This window comes from Equus quagga, chromosome 13 (genome assembly GCF_021613505.1).
Source record: "Equus quagga isolate Etosha38 chromosome 13, UCLA_HA_Equagga_1.0, whole genome shotgun sequence".
Taxonomy (NCBI): Eukaryota; Metazoa; Chordata; class Mammalia; order Perissodactyla; family Equidae; genus Equus; species Equus quagga.
In genome coordinates this window covers 61,429,463-61,442,240 of record NC_060279.1, presented here as the reverse complement: position 1 = coordinate 61,442,240, position 12,778 = coordinate 61,429,463, and the positions used below count along the sequence as shown (strand labels likewise).

Genomic DNA, 12,778 nt, shown 5'->3' with positions numbered 1-12,778 from the left:
TCCTGGCCCAGCCTCCAGCCTGTGAGAAACGAAGCAGATATGCATGGGGAGGACTCAGGGGAGCCCATGGGAAGCTCTAAGGACGAGCAGAGACAGGAGACCAGGATCCCTGACCCTTCTTGCCCTCCCCTCTCATCCCGGACTCTCAGGCTCCAGAAGCTTCTCCTGGCTCCACTTGGCTGCTCTCACTGGGGGAAGGGCCTCTTGTCAGCCCTGCAATTCCCTCAAGGTCACCTGAGCTGGCTCGATCTTCTCTTTCCTTCTCAGAGGCATGAGACCGTCCATCGTCCCAGCCCTGTCGGTGTCCAGGGGCTAGTGTGAGCACCTGGGGAGCCTCAGGGGATCTCACAGGTCGCTGTCCCCCTCCCCACCGGTCCCACCGTGGGGAGTCTAGAGCCCCAAATACCCAGTTCAGGTTGTGCACCGCTCAGCTATCCTGCATGTGCAACCTGCAGGTACTTGTCTTAGTCCCAGAAGCCAGTCAGGAGCTGCTAGGGCCAGGCAAGGGCCAGGCCATTGCTGGGTCCCCGAGTCCTGCCCTACAGGGGCTCTCAGTCTGATGAAAGAGACAGACAATGACAGTCTGGTGTCCTCTCTGCGGTGACAGAGGTCGCACATGGAGGTGGGGGGCAGGGAGGAGAGTACCCCCAGAGGAGAACCCTGAACAAGCCTAGGAGCCCGGGGAAGGTTTCCCAGAGAAGGAAAATTTGAGCTGACTCCTGAAGCCTGAGCGAGCGCTCACCACACAGATTAAGGAGCGGGAAAGGCATTCCAGACAAAAGGAACAGAAGGGGTCAAGGTGGAGCTGCAGACACTGGCGTCTGGGGGAGAAGTGGGATTGAGTCTGGAGCCACAGAAAAAGGAGTGTCCAAGTCCAGAGGGCCAAGAAGTACCCACTGGGCTGTGTAGGGGTGGGAGAAGTGCCAGGCCAACGATTTCCCCACCTCCTGAGGCTAGCAGTCACGGATGCTGAGCAGCCCCCAGCTTTCCAAAGTCAATGAGTAACTTAGGGGGCTGGGCAGGACCAGGCCTGCTGCTGTGGGCCCAGTGGTGTTTTCCACTCCTAAGTAAGTGCGGCTGGACCGCCTACCTGTTCAAGGGTCCGCCCTGCCCGACCCCACCCGGCCCAGCCTGGCCAGAGCTCCCTGGAGAAGGAGTCCTCTCGCCTGGCAGCTGGACCAAGGGAGCCAGCCTGAGGCACCAGCGGGTGAGGGCCTGGGAGCAGAGGGGTGGGCAGGGCTGAGGCTGGGGTTGGTGTGGGGGAAGGAGAGACACGATCCTGTCCTTCCGTCGTCCAGGGAAGAATTTCCAGGAGTGGTCAGGGTGGTTGTCCACGTTCTATGTGCCCAACTCCATGCTGAGTGCTGGAAAATGCCGAGATGAGGGGCCTCCATGTCTGTAGGATGGCAGTGGGAGGTAGAATGGTCCTGGAGACCCTGACCCATGAGTCCTCTGTTCCAGGAGGATTTCTTCCATGGTCTAGTCCTCCGTGACCTTGGTCAGGCCTTGCCTGCAGCATGAGGTGATTGCAGGAAGCGATCCTCAGAATCGTCGGGGTCTTTCCAGCTGCAAACTTTCCCCAGCAGCCTCCAAAATCACCACTTTGGGATTGACAAGCTGAGGAGGCTGGGTGGGAAGAAGACAAAGGTCTGGAGGTGAAATTCCCGTGGAGACCCTTGTAGGGGCAAGAACCGAGAGGCAGCAGAGTGGCTGGGCCTGGGGGCCTTGGTGAGCCTGGCCGAGGAGCTGGACGCTACCCTGTAGGTGATGGGGAGCCACAGGCCCCCTTCAAAGGGGAGGAAGAGGAGGCTAGCTTGTTGTGAGGTGCCTCTGGCTATGTGTATGCAAGGAGGTGAGGCAGGGTACAAGGGCTGGAGTGGAGGCGGACAGTGTCCAAGTGAGTGGAATGAAGAGGGGTAGCTCTGAGGGTTGCTGGGGCAGCAAAGGACAGGGGACAGGAAGAGCCCTGGCTGCCTCCCCCATAGTGACCAGGTAGGAGGAGGTCCAGTTGAAGAAGGAGGGACAGTTGGATCCCCTGGGGCTTGGGGAAGCTATGGTCCGGGGCTGAGTGAGGACAGGGGAAGAATGCTCTCTAGGGCGAGGGTACTAGGAGGGACCCCTGCCCACAATCTGGGCGGATCCTTACTGCTCTGTCCCTCAGGCCCGTCCTGACCATGGTCCCTGCCTGGCTGTGGCTGCTCTGCCTCTCTGTCCCCCAGGTGAGCTGGGCCCTGCTTCTCTCCTTCAGATCCTGGCCTTGGGGGTTGGCACCCTTGCCTCCCACTCCACCTGGACCAGTTGCCCTCACCATGGATGGTAGTAGTTGGGGGGTGGGGTCAGAGCCGGCTGGGATCAGGAGGTCAAAGGCCAGAGGGTGGATGGGCTAAGGTATGGCCAGGCCCAGGGAAGGGGCAGAAATTCCCCTTCCCTGTCAGGTCCCTGGCACCCGTGACAGGAAGATAGAGCCTAGTGACAAGGTGAGAATCCTTCCACAGACTCTCCTGGAGGCCCAGCCTGCAGAGCTGCATGTGGAAGTCCCAGAAAACTATGGTGGAAACTTCCCTTTGTACCTGACCAAGGTGAGCCTGAGCCCTGAGTGGGCTGTTTTTCTACCTCTGGCACTCTTTTCTCTTTCTGGCTCTGGCTCACTTTTAAACTCTTCTCTCCAGAGGTGGTATCGTGTGAATGACTAACAAGATTTTAATCTCAGAAGAAAGTAGAGCTTTAAGTTAAAGAATGAAGTATCGGTGGTGGGGTTTCAAGCTATAGAAAGAAGGGCGGGGAGTATTGGAGAGCATCGAGTACAGGGAAAACATCTCTGGCTTTGAATCTCAGTTCTATTACTTGCTGGCTGTGTGACCTCAGGCAAGTGCTAGCCCTCTCTGAGCCTTGGTTGCCCCACATATAGAATTAGGCCATTGGGTGGAGGGGGCATCCCCCAGGCTTGGCCCCCATGCCCTTTACCTCTGTTTTTCCCTGCCAGCTGCCGTTGCCCCGTAAGAAGGCTGGAGGCCAGATTGTGCTGTCAGGAAACTCAGACATGGCAGCTGAGGGGCCCTTTGCTGTGGATTCAGAGTCTGACTTCTTGCTGGTGACCAGGACCCTGGACCGAGAGGAACAGGCAGAGTACCGGCTACAGGTATGGCTGGGCCAGGTGTAGGAGAAAGTAGAGAAGGCAAGATTGGGCACTGACTACCTTTCACTGCCAGGTCACCCTGGAGACTGAGGATGGACGTGTCTTGTGGGGCCCACAACCTGTGCTTGTGCATGTGAAGGATGAGAACGACCAGGTGCCCCGTTTCTCCCAGGCCGTCTACAGAGTTCGGCTGAGCCGGGGCACCAGGCCTGGTGAGTGCCCAGGGAAGCCAGTTCACAGCAAGTTCAGGTGGGCACTGATGGGAGAGCAGAGTGTAGAAATGGCCACAGTCAGCATAGGGACAGGGCAGCCAGAGTCCAAGCTGACTCCTCCCAGTTCTCTCCCATCCTGCACTCCTCTACCCCAGTGAGGCTCTTCAGGCGAGTCCCATCCACTCTTGGCCTCAGTTTGCTCATCTGTGAAGTGAGGTGAAAAGCTTTGGCTCACCGCTAGAGTCCCGATATGATGATGGATACAGAAGCAAAGACCAAGGAGAGAGAGAGGAGGCATGGGAGACTCTCCCCAGCCCTTTCACCCCTAATGGTGTACCCTCTCCACACTCACCAGGCATCCCCTTCCTCTTCCTTGTGGCTTCGGATGGAGATGAGCCGGGCACAGCCAACTCTGACCTTCGATTCCACATCCTGAACCAGGCCCCAGCCCAGCCTTCCTCAGACATGTTCCAGCTGGAGCCTCGGCTGGGGGCCCTGGCCCTCAGCCCCAAGGGTGAGCCTGAGCTGGGTGTGAGGGGAGAGAGGGTCAGGAAAAGCTGCGAAGGCACCATCTGAGCTGTAGGGTAGGTTGGAGCTTGATAGAGAAAGGACAAAAGAGCATTCTAGGTGGAGAGAGGTGAGCAAGGCAAAAGGCTATACTTGAACTATGCATGGAGGCAGGACCAGGCATGGAGGGTTAAGAAATGTATGAATGGAGTGCCTCAGCCCCACACTCTGGAGACCCGGGCCTAAGGGACAAGGATAGGAGAGATCTGAGGAGTTGTAGCCTAGGATGTTGTTGGGAGACCTTTGGACTGATGGCAAGCGAGACCTGGACCTGGGAGTTCAGACCAGAAGCACCGGCTGGGGATGGAAATAAAAGCCAATCATACACTCACTGAGCCAGCCACTCATTCACTCATCTACCACCCAACCATATAAGCAGCCCATCTATTCAAACGTCCGTCCAAACTAAGCCATCCAAACACTCAAATCCCCATCCATCTTACCCCACACAAACCCTCATCCATTCACCTAGTCAACCAACCACTCACCCAACCAGTCACCTACCTATCCACCCATGTACCTCTCTCCTGATCCCATCCACCCATCCAGTCTGTCAACCATTTACTGTGTGAATAGACATGGAAGTGACTTTGCAAACTGTCAAGTGCTAGTTAGATGCTCACAATGCTGCTAAAAGTCCCTCTCATCCCTTGGCCAAGAGAGTATCCTGAATACCTGCCATATGCTTGGCTTTTGGTATTTGGTACCCTGCTGAGAAGGATGCTCTGGTCCCCTGCTCTCTGGCTGCCTGCTCAGCTGACCACCCTGCCCCTTCCAGGAAGCACCAGCCTAGACCAGGCCCTGGAAGGGCCCTACAAGCTGTTGGTACAGGTCAAGGACATGGGTGACCAGGCCTCAGGCCACCAGGCCACAGCCACCATAGATGTCTCCATAGTAGAGAGCACCTGGGTGCCCCTAGATCCTGTCCACCTGGCAGAGAATCTCAAAGTTCTGTACCCACACCACATTGCCCAGGTGAGTGAGTGGCTGTCAGTGGCTGAAGTAGCCCCACAGGTGGTACAGCTGGGACTGAGTCTCGTGGAGGTTTGGGGCGATCGGGGCAGGGGGGTCTGGGGCCCCTCCCCTACCTGTGCTCCTCCCTCCACTGTCCGCGTCAGTTTCCATCCTGGAGTGGGGCATTCAAGGCCCCAGGAGCAGACCCACAGCTCCTCACCTGCTCTCCTCTGGCAGGCGGGCTCTGTGCTCTGACCTCCTGAGCTTGCCCCAGGCTTCCTCAGGGAGAACAGCTGCCACCTCCCTGATGCCATGGGGATTGTCACCCAGGCCAGGAATGTCTCAGGCTCCCTCGAGGAATGCCCTGGGGTCAGGCCCAGCCTGAGAGGGGGGAGAATAAAAAACCTGGTCATTCAGGCACTTTGGGCAGGGTCCAGGATTGGACCTAGGCCAGGTCACCATGGAGTTGCCTCAACAACAAGTGCCCCAAATAAAAGGACCCCACCTGAACTCCAGGGAGGACCGTAGCTTGTGTGGGGTCACACAGCAGGGGAGGCCCAGGCTCCCCACCCAGAAACAGTTGGCGCATAAGGGCTGACATGGCTATTCCTGCCCCTTGTCCTGGAGTGCACTCATCTGTGTCCCCCTCCAAGGTACACTGGAGTGGCAGGGAAGTACATTATCACCTGGAGAGCCAGCCCCATGGACTTTTTGATGTGGACGCAGAGGGGAAACTCTACGTGACCAGGGAGCTGGACCGAGAAGCCCAGGCTGAGGTGAGGTGAGGGGGACGCCAGGAGGGCAGGCTGAGGGGTGCTTGGTCACTGTCCAGTTGGCTTCTGGGGGTGTCACATTCCCCACAGGCACTGAGGCAGTGGAAGAGCACCCAGAAGAGCTGGCACTGGCCACCAGAAGGGAACCCAGACCAGGCCAGGCTGGAGCTGCCATTGGCCTTCATCTGAAGCCCCCCACTGCCCACTACAGTATCTGCTCCAGGTGCGGGCTCAGAATACCCGAGGCGAAGACTACACAGAACCTCTGGAACTGCATGTGGTGGTGATGGATGAGAATGACAATGTGCCCATCTGCCCCCCACGTGGCCCCACAATCAGCATCGCTGAGCTCAGCCCGCCAGGTGGGCTATGGGCCTTGTCAGGGGCTGGGGGAGGGGTGAAGTCCCTATGAACTATTCTGTCTTGCTCTTCTCTGGGATGGGGCCAGACTCAGGTCCCTGTATTAATGTCCCCCCTGGCCTCTCCCCGCCCCCACACACAAGCTCAGGTTTAGTCCAGCACAAAAGAGGAGTGGGTGAAATAAGGCCTCCAGGCTGGGCTGTGGTCCCACCCAGGTTGTTGCTGTCTTTGCAGGCACCAAGGTGACCAGACTGTTGGCAGAGGACATGGATGCCCCTGGTTCCCCCAATTCCCACATTGTGTATCGGCTGCTGAGCTCTGAGCTTGAGGAGGGGACAGAAGGGAGAGCCTTTGAGCTGGATCCCACCTCAGGCAATGTGACACTGGGGGCTGCCCCCCTCCAAGCCGGCCAGAACATCCTGCTTCAGGTGCTGGCCATTGACCTAGGAGGAGCAGAGGGCGGTAAGTGCCCTGATGGTGATCCTGATAATGAACCCGGCTCCCTGTCCCCCCTGTTCCTATCCTGGCCTCCCCAAAATGCCCTTCCCTGCCTCAGGCCTCAGCAGCACATGTGAGGTCTCTGTCACGATCACGGACATCAATGACCATGCGCCGGAGTTCACCACCTCCCAGGTAAGCAGGAGCAGGGGAAGAGACCTTGGGAAGGCACTGAGGGGAGCTCACAGCCCCTCCCCATCTCTCCAGATTGAGCCTGTATACCTCCCTGAGGACACAGAGTCCGGGACTCTGGTGGCCACACTCATGGCCACTGATGCCGACCTTGAGCCTGCCTTCCGCCTCATGGACTTTGCCATCGAGGCAGGGGATGAGGAGGGGACCTTTGGCCTGGTTTGGGAGCCTGGCTCCAATCATGTCCAACTGCGACTCCTCAAGGTAAGAGGCTGGGGGTGGGGAAGGGGCACACACAAACACACATGCATGCATGACTGTGCCACTCCCTGGCCCACACAGTGACCCAGGCCCCACTGGTTCCAGAACCTCAGCTATGAGGCAGCTCCAAGTTACCAGTTGGTTGTGGTGGTGCGGAGTGTGGCAGAAGTGGTCGGGCCGGGCCCAGGCCCTGGAGCCACAGCCACCGTGACTGTGCTGGTGGAGAGGGTGGTGCCACCCCCCAAGTTGGACCAGGAGAGCTACGAGGCCAGCATCCCAGTCAGCACCCCAGCCGGCTCCCTCCTGCTGATCATCCAGCCCTCAGACCCCATGAGCAATCCCCTCAGGTAAGCTAAAAGCCCAGCCCCTTACCTGGGCTGGACCTCCCCTGCTCCCCAGGAATGACCCCAGGGCCTTAGAGGGGACTCAAATGATCTATGGCCTGGGCTATTCCTCAAATTGCGGCTCATGCCAAGGTTGTGACTCCTGGGGGATCAGGGCTGGATGAGCTGGACAGGACATGCAGAGGGGTGTTTGGACCCCCTGAGAGCTCGGGCAATGTCTCCCTATGGTGTCCTGGACTGGGTCCTCCTCCAGCCCCTCACCCAGACTGCAGCACAGACAAGGCCGTTCCCAGGCTCTGGCCCCATCCTGGCCCCTTTGTTGGATGATCTGGGACTCAAGGAGTGAAGTCAGGCCCCTGAGGCTCTGATAGTCCCTCTTCCACCCACAGCTTCTGTGGTTCAGGCCTGCCCCCTCAAAAGTCCCTGAAGCTGGAGAGAGAGACTAGGCATCCCGGGCATGGCTGCCACTCCTGAGTCACAGAGAGAATGTGGAACTGGAGCAGGTCGCATGGCCTTGGAGGTCTCTGGGCAAGACCCCCCAGTGCCTCCCTGCCCCCCATCTTCTCTGGGCCTCAGGTTCTCCCTGGTCAATGACTCAGAGGGCTTGCTCTGCATCGAGGAGGTCTCTGGGGAGGTGCACACAGCCCGGCCCCTGCGGGGCACCCGGCCTGGGGATGTGTACACGGTGCTTGTGGAGGCCCAGTATGCAGGTATGGCCAGGCAGCCATGGGCCCTCTGGGAGGGAGAGCAAGCCTCAGACAGATGGAGGGGCAGGACCAGGCTTCCTCCTGGAACCCTTGCTGGCATCTATTCTGCCCCAGGCAGGAGGGAAGGACAAGGGCTGGGTCCAGCATCCCTCTCTGAGAATGCCTGGCCTCTGCCCCACACGTCAGACCACCCTCCTCGCTAGACACTTGCCATCTCCCAACCCTGCTTCTTAGCCCCAGAGGACTTCACAGGGTGTCTGTCTCAAACATAACTGGGAGCAGAGGGCGTGGGGCTGGGCAGGTGGAAGGAGGGCCAGGAGCTGTGTCTGGGGCAGGAGGCATGCCAGGAGGTGAGCCTGAGCAGGACACAAGGCCAGGCATGGAGGGCTCTGAATGCCACTTTGACAGGATAAAGAGCTGGCCCGGGGGGTGGGTATGTCAAGGAGGCAGGTTTCAGCTCTGAGCTAGGCAGTCCTGTGGTGCAGGGCAGACCCACCAGGGCTGAGCTCCTCTACGGTCAGGGTGTCTCCACATTGTTGGGCCCTGGCACCAGTGGTGGGATTGGTGGTGGTGGGGGGACAGTGTGAAGGCGACCTTGGCATCCAGAAAGGCACAGAAGGGCCTGGCAGCTGTTTGGATAATGAAGGGGGTGAAGTGTATTGTGAGGAAAAGACTGGCGTGGGGATGATGATGGGGACAGAGAGCAGGGGTAGAGAGGAGGGGGCGGGGCAGGGGAATTAGCAGAATGAGACTGATGGGCTGTGGGGAAGGGACTAGCCCAGGGTCCCCCCCACCCTCACAAGAGCCCCCACGAGGGCCCCGGCTAGCTCAGCACTGCCTCCTCCACAGATGAGCCGGCACTGAGAACCTCTGCAACCCTCGTGATCCACTTCCTGAAGGCCCCTTCTGCCCCAGCCCCAACTCTGGCCCCCGTGCCCTCCCGACACCTCTGCACACCCCGCCAGGACCATGGTGTGATTGTCAGTGGACCCAGTGAAGACCCTGACCTGGCTGGTGGGCATGGTCCCTACAGCTTTGCCCTTGGTCCCAACCCCACGGTGCAGCGGGATTGGCGCCTCCAGCCTCTCAATGGTGTGTAGTGGAGAAGTGGGAGAGGCTGTCGCCAAGGCAGGGAGTGGGTGGCACTTGGATGTATGATGACCTTCCACTGTGGGAGTGGGGCTTGGCCTAGGGGGCCTTGTCCCCCTAGGGGGACCCCTGTCCAGGCTAGTGACTCTGACCACTGCTTACGGTCCCAACAGGTTCCCACGCCTATCTCACCCTGGCCCTGCATTGGGTGGAGCCACGTGAACACGTAGTCCCTGTAGTTGTCAGCCACAGTGCACGGATGTGGCAGCTCCTGGTCCGAGGTGAGGCCAGGCTCGGGTGCAGCCAAGTTTAGGGGCCTGCAGTTCCTGAGGGGACCACTGGGATGCAGGGGGAGGGGCTGGGTGTACATGCTTGCAGGCTCACATGGACAGCATAGGCCTGTGTGCGCCTGCACATCTGTGGCCAGGCACACAGGCCTGTGTGCCTGCAGGCAAGGGCAAAGAGGAGCATGCACTCACACACATGAATACACACATGTGCACAAAAGCACTGTGCACGCAGGGCCGCACTAGGGGCTCTGAGCAGCTGGGGAGCCTCCCTCACTACCCTTACCTTCCTCCCCTGACTGTCCCCAGTGATTGTGTGTCGCTGCAACTTGGAGGGGCAGTGCATGCGCAAGGTGGGCCGCATGAAGGGCATGCCCACGAAGCTATCGGCAGTGGGCATCCTCGTGGGCACCTTGGTAGCAATAGGTAATGGAGGCTGGGCTCCTGCATGGGGGAGGGCAATGGATGGTTGGAGCCACAGCCTCTGGATAAACATTTCCCCTGTCCCGTGATGTGCCCCAGGACTGGAGAAGGAACCCCCCAACTCTCCTAGTCATTATGCTCCTGCCTCCTGTCAGCATCATCGTCATCATCATCATCATTGATAACAGCATTTACTGTTACATTATTACATGTTGATTGTGTGTCAGGCCCTATGCCAAGCATAGGATTATCACATTGAATCCTCCCTACAACCCTGTAAGGTTGATCCTGGCATCTCTCCATTTTCTGCATGAGGTCACTGACCCTCAGAGAGGTTAAGTGACTTGTTCAAGGTTACACAGCCAGAGTGTAGCAGAGCCCAGGTCTTTCCAGCCTAATTCCTTCAGTCCAAGCCTCTTTCTCCATCCTCTTTATTTCTTTAGCCCCCTAAATTTTTTCCTGGCTGATTTTCTTTGCTGGTTCTAGCACAATGCTACAATGTGCCTTTCTTTCAGAGGTCTGTGGGAACAACTCACTCCCAAACTGGGGATCCTGGACGACACCCACCCAAACTGTTCCCCAGAGAAGGGGACCTTGGAGACTGGGGTGTTCTGGGGCAGCCTCAAGGGGGCAGGGCCCTGGTGAGGGCTGAGCAGGCCAAGCAGTCAGGCTTCTTCAGGCACCAGGACCACAGAGTCATACATGGCCCAGCCTCAGGGATGCTGTCTAGGAAACTTTGCTTCCTTGGTAAACCAATACCAACAGCAGGGAGTTCCTAGTGATAGACAAGTCCCATGGCCCCTTCTGAGGGCTCATCCATCCTTTTCGGGCCCCTCAGGCATCTTCCTCATCCTCATCTTCACCCACTTGACCCTGGCAAGGAAGAAGGATCTAGATCAGCCAGTGGATAGTGTACCCCTGAAGGCAGCAGTTTGAATGGTCCAGGAAGCCCCAGCTGGGAGCTTGGCCTCTGGTTCCAACTGAATTCAGTGGGAGAGGGCCCAGCACTGCAGATCCTCAGCGGCCAGCACAGAATAGAAGCCCCTTCACCTTCCTGGACTGGAGGCGACATCACCAGACATGTCTGCAGAGCTTGAACACCGACTTTATGCGCTGCCCATGGGAATGCTCCAAATGGTGGCATGTTTGTCCAATAATAAAGCCTGAGAGAGCTGGGCATGGGATCTAAGGGACTGCTGTGCTCATGTCTGAGTGTCATGTGCGTGTGTGTATTACCTGTATCCACCTACCCCTTCATGCCTTCCCCATCTCCTGCTGCACAGAAAGGATCTGGGGGCTTGAGGGGCAAGCCCGGGGTTCCCCGTGGGGAAGGACACAGGGGCATCATTGGAGCAAGGTGGGTCACTTCCAAGGGCATTCAGAGACCAGTGGCTGCAGACCCTGGATGGGTCAACTCTGTCTAGGTGACGGTTGAGGAGGGTGTGCTCGAGAGTGTCATTTCTGTGTTTTCCTGGACATCATATTTGCTACGGGAGGGCGCCTTGTGCGTCCATGTCCTATGCTCACATGTGAGCATACTCATGTCTCTATGCATGAGTCACCTGCTCACGGGAGTGGGCAGGGATCCCTCAGTCTCAAGAGAGGTCTGAGCAGGAATTGTGAGGGCCCTGTCGGGCTAGAACAGGAGAGGTGAGGCTGGGGATGAATCCCCCTGCCCCCGTGCAGGTCCCAAGGCGCCTTTGGGTTTCCTGAAAAGCCTGGTGAGCACATGGGGGGGTGGGGTGGTGTGCAGAAAGTCAGAGAAATGAGAATCACTCAGATGGACAGTGATGGGGTGGGACAGGAGCCCCTGTGGCTCACCCTGGAGCTGCCCCTGCCCCAGGTGAACCTCTTCCCCTGGCCCAAGTTTAAGCCATGGCCCTGGTGCCCAGCTCAGCCCTGACCACACCTCCAGGCTGACCTCCAATCCCTGACCATTGACTGATCCCAGATACATGCTGATTCCCCACACCCCGATCCCAACGGTCTCTGGGGAGCCAGGGTGAAACTTGCTGTACCAGGCACCCTGAGCTGATGATGCTAAATCACGGGGAAGGGAGAAAAACAACCTCTGTGGGGCCCAGGCCCTATTTTTAGGAGATAATCTCTCCACTCCTGGCAGATTCTGTGGGATGGGGGCCAAGCCCAGCCAAGAGAGTCAGGGAAGCCATCCTGGTTGGCCTGAGGGAGACTCAGCCAGGATCCCCAGCCCAGGGATGGAGTCTGAGGCTGATCCCAGCTGTCCCAGGCCCGGGCTCCCCCACTGGAGGCTCTACTGACTACTGCAGTCCAAGAAGAGCTTGCTGCCTGTCTTCCAGGATCCTCTGCTTGGCCTGTGCCCAATCAGGGTGCAAAGCTCTTCAAAGGCAGCACCTCATCTAACCTTCTCATCAACCTGTGAGGGTGGAATTATTGGCCCTATTTTCCAGGGGAGGATCTTGAAGGTCAGGGAGGTTAAGGGCTGTAGCTGGGAGTCTTAGAAGCAGAGCACAAGGTGGGACTGTCTAGCCAAGGTCTGTATTGACTCTCCAGAAGTGTCCACAGCCTTCAGCTATTCTCTGCTCCCTAGAGATCCCCCAGAGGGCCTTAGAGATCACCTGGCCAGTTCCTTCTTGTGAAGCTGGGAAAGTGAATTGCAAAGAGGTAGAGGGAACTTCCCAAGTTCATCTAGCCAGTGGGGTGCAGCACCTGAGCTGGAGCCCCAGAATCACCCTGCTCTCTGGGTCCTTGTTCTGGATGGGTAGATAGGAAGATAGGTGGGTGGGTGGATGAGTGGATGGATGCGTGAGTTGGTGGATGGTGGATGGGTGGGTGCATGGATGGGTGGGTGGATAAATGGGTGGATGGATGGGTTGGTAAGCAGGTGGATGGGCCACCAGCAAAGGAAAGTGTGGAGGATAGGATTTCAGGGAAAATCAAGGCATCTGCCTCAGTTTGAGGGCTTCTTTCTCGGGCCTCCAGGCCCCGGGCCACTCTCTGATTGTGTCAGTGCTGGGGCCGACCACAAAGTCCGCAATCCCCAGGACACAGGCTCA

General features: G+C 58.2%; 1 protein-coding gene across 8 annotated transcripts; it reads left to right on the top strand.

Moving 5' to 3' along the window:
- Positions 1 to 1,088: 1,088 nt before the first annotated feature.
- On the top strand, positions 1,089 to 10,927 carry CDH16 (cadherin 16). Of its 8 annotated transcripts, XM_046680562.1 has the most exons (19): positions 1,190 to 1,207; positions 1,462 to 1,522; positions 2,162 to 2,219; positions 2,496 to 2,579; positions 2,984 to 3,139; positions 3,210 to 3,348; positions 3,704 to 3,862; positions 4,694 to 4,890; positions 5,523 to 5,645; positions 5,854 to 6,004; positions 6,237 to 6,464; positions 6,559 to 6,635; positions 6,708 to 6,896; positions 6,999 to 7,240; positions 7,814 to 7,947; positions 8,794 to 9,036; positions 9,207 to 9,314; positions 9,630 to 9,746; positions 10,582 to 10,927. In XM_046680562.1, the coding sequence occupies exons 2-19, from the start codon at positions 1,518 to 1,520 to the stop codon at positions 10,677 to 10,679; spliced, it is 2,508 nt and encodes an 835-aa protein (XP_046536518.1). In that variant the 5' UTR covers positions 1,190 to 1,207; positions 1,462 to 1,517; the 3' UTR covers positions 10,680 to 10,927. The 8 variants fall into 8 exon arrangements, with proteins under 8 accessions (XP_046536514.1, XP_046536517.1, XP_046536513.1 ...); XM_046680561.1 differs by having other exon boundaries at positions 1,115 to 1,207; positions 1,462 to 1,647; positions 6,559 to 6,896; XM_046680557.1 differs by having other exon boundaries at positions 1,115 to 1,207; positions 1,462 to 1,655; positions 6,559 to 6,896.
- Positions 10,928 to 12,778: the final 1,851 nt, after the last annotated feature.

Bases quoted from the DNA above. Each gene is read 5' to 3' on its own strand.
- CDH16 (XM_046680556.1), top strand. The intron at 2,580-2,983 runs GTGAGCCTGAGC...TTTCCCTGCCAG, and splicing joins TCCCTTTGTACCTGACCAAG to CTGCCGTTGCCCCGTAAGAA. The intron at 6,465-6,558 runs GTAAGTGCCCTG...TCCCTGCCTCAG, and splicing joins CCTAGGAGGAGCAGAGGGCG to GCCTCAGCAGCACATGTGAG.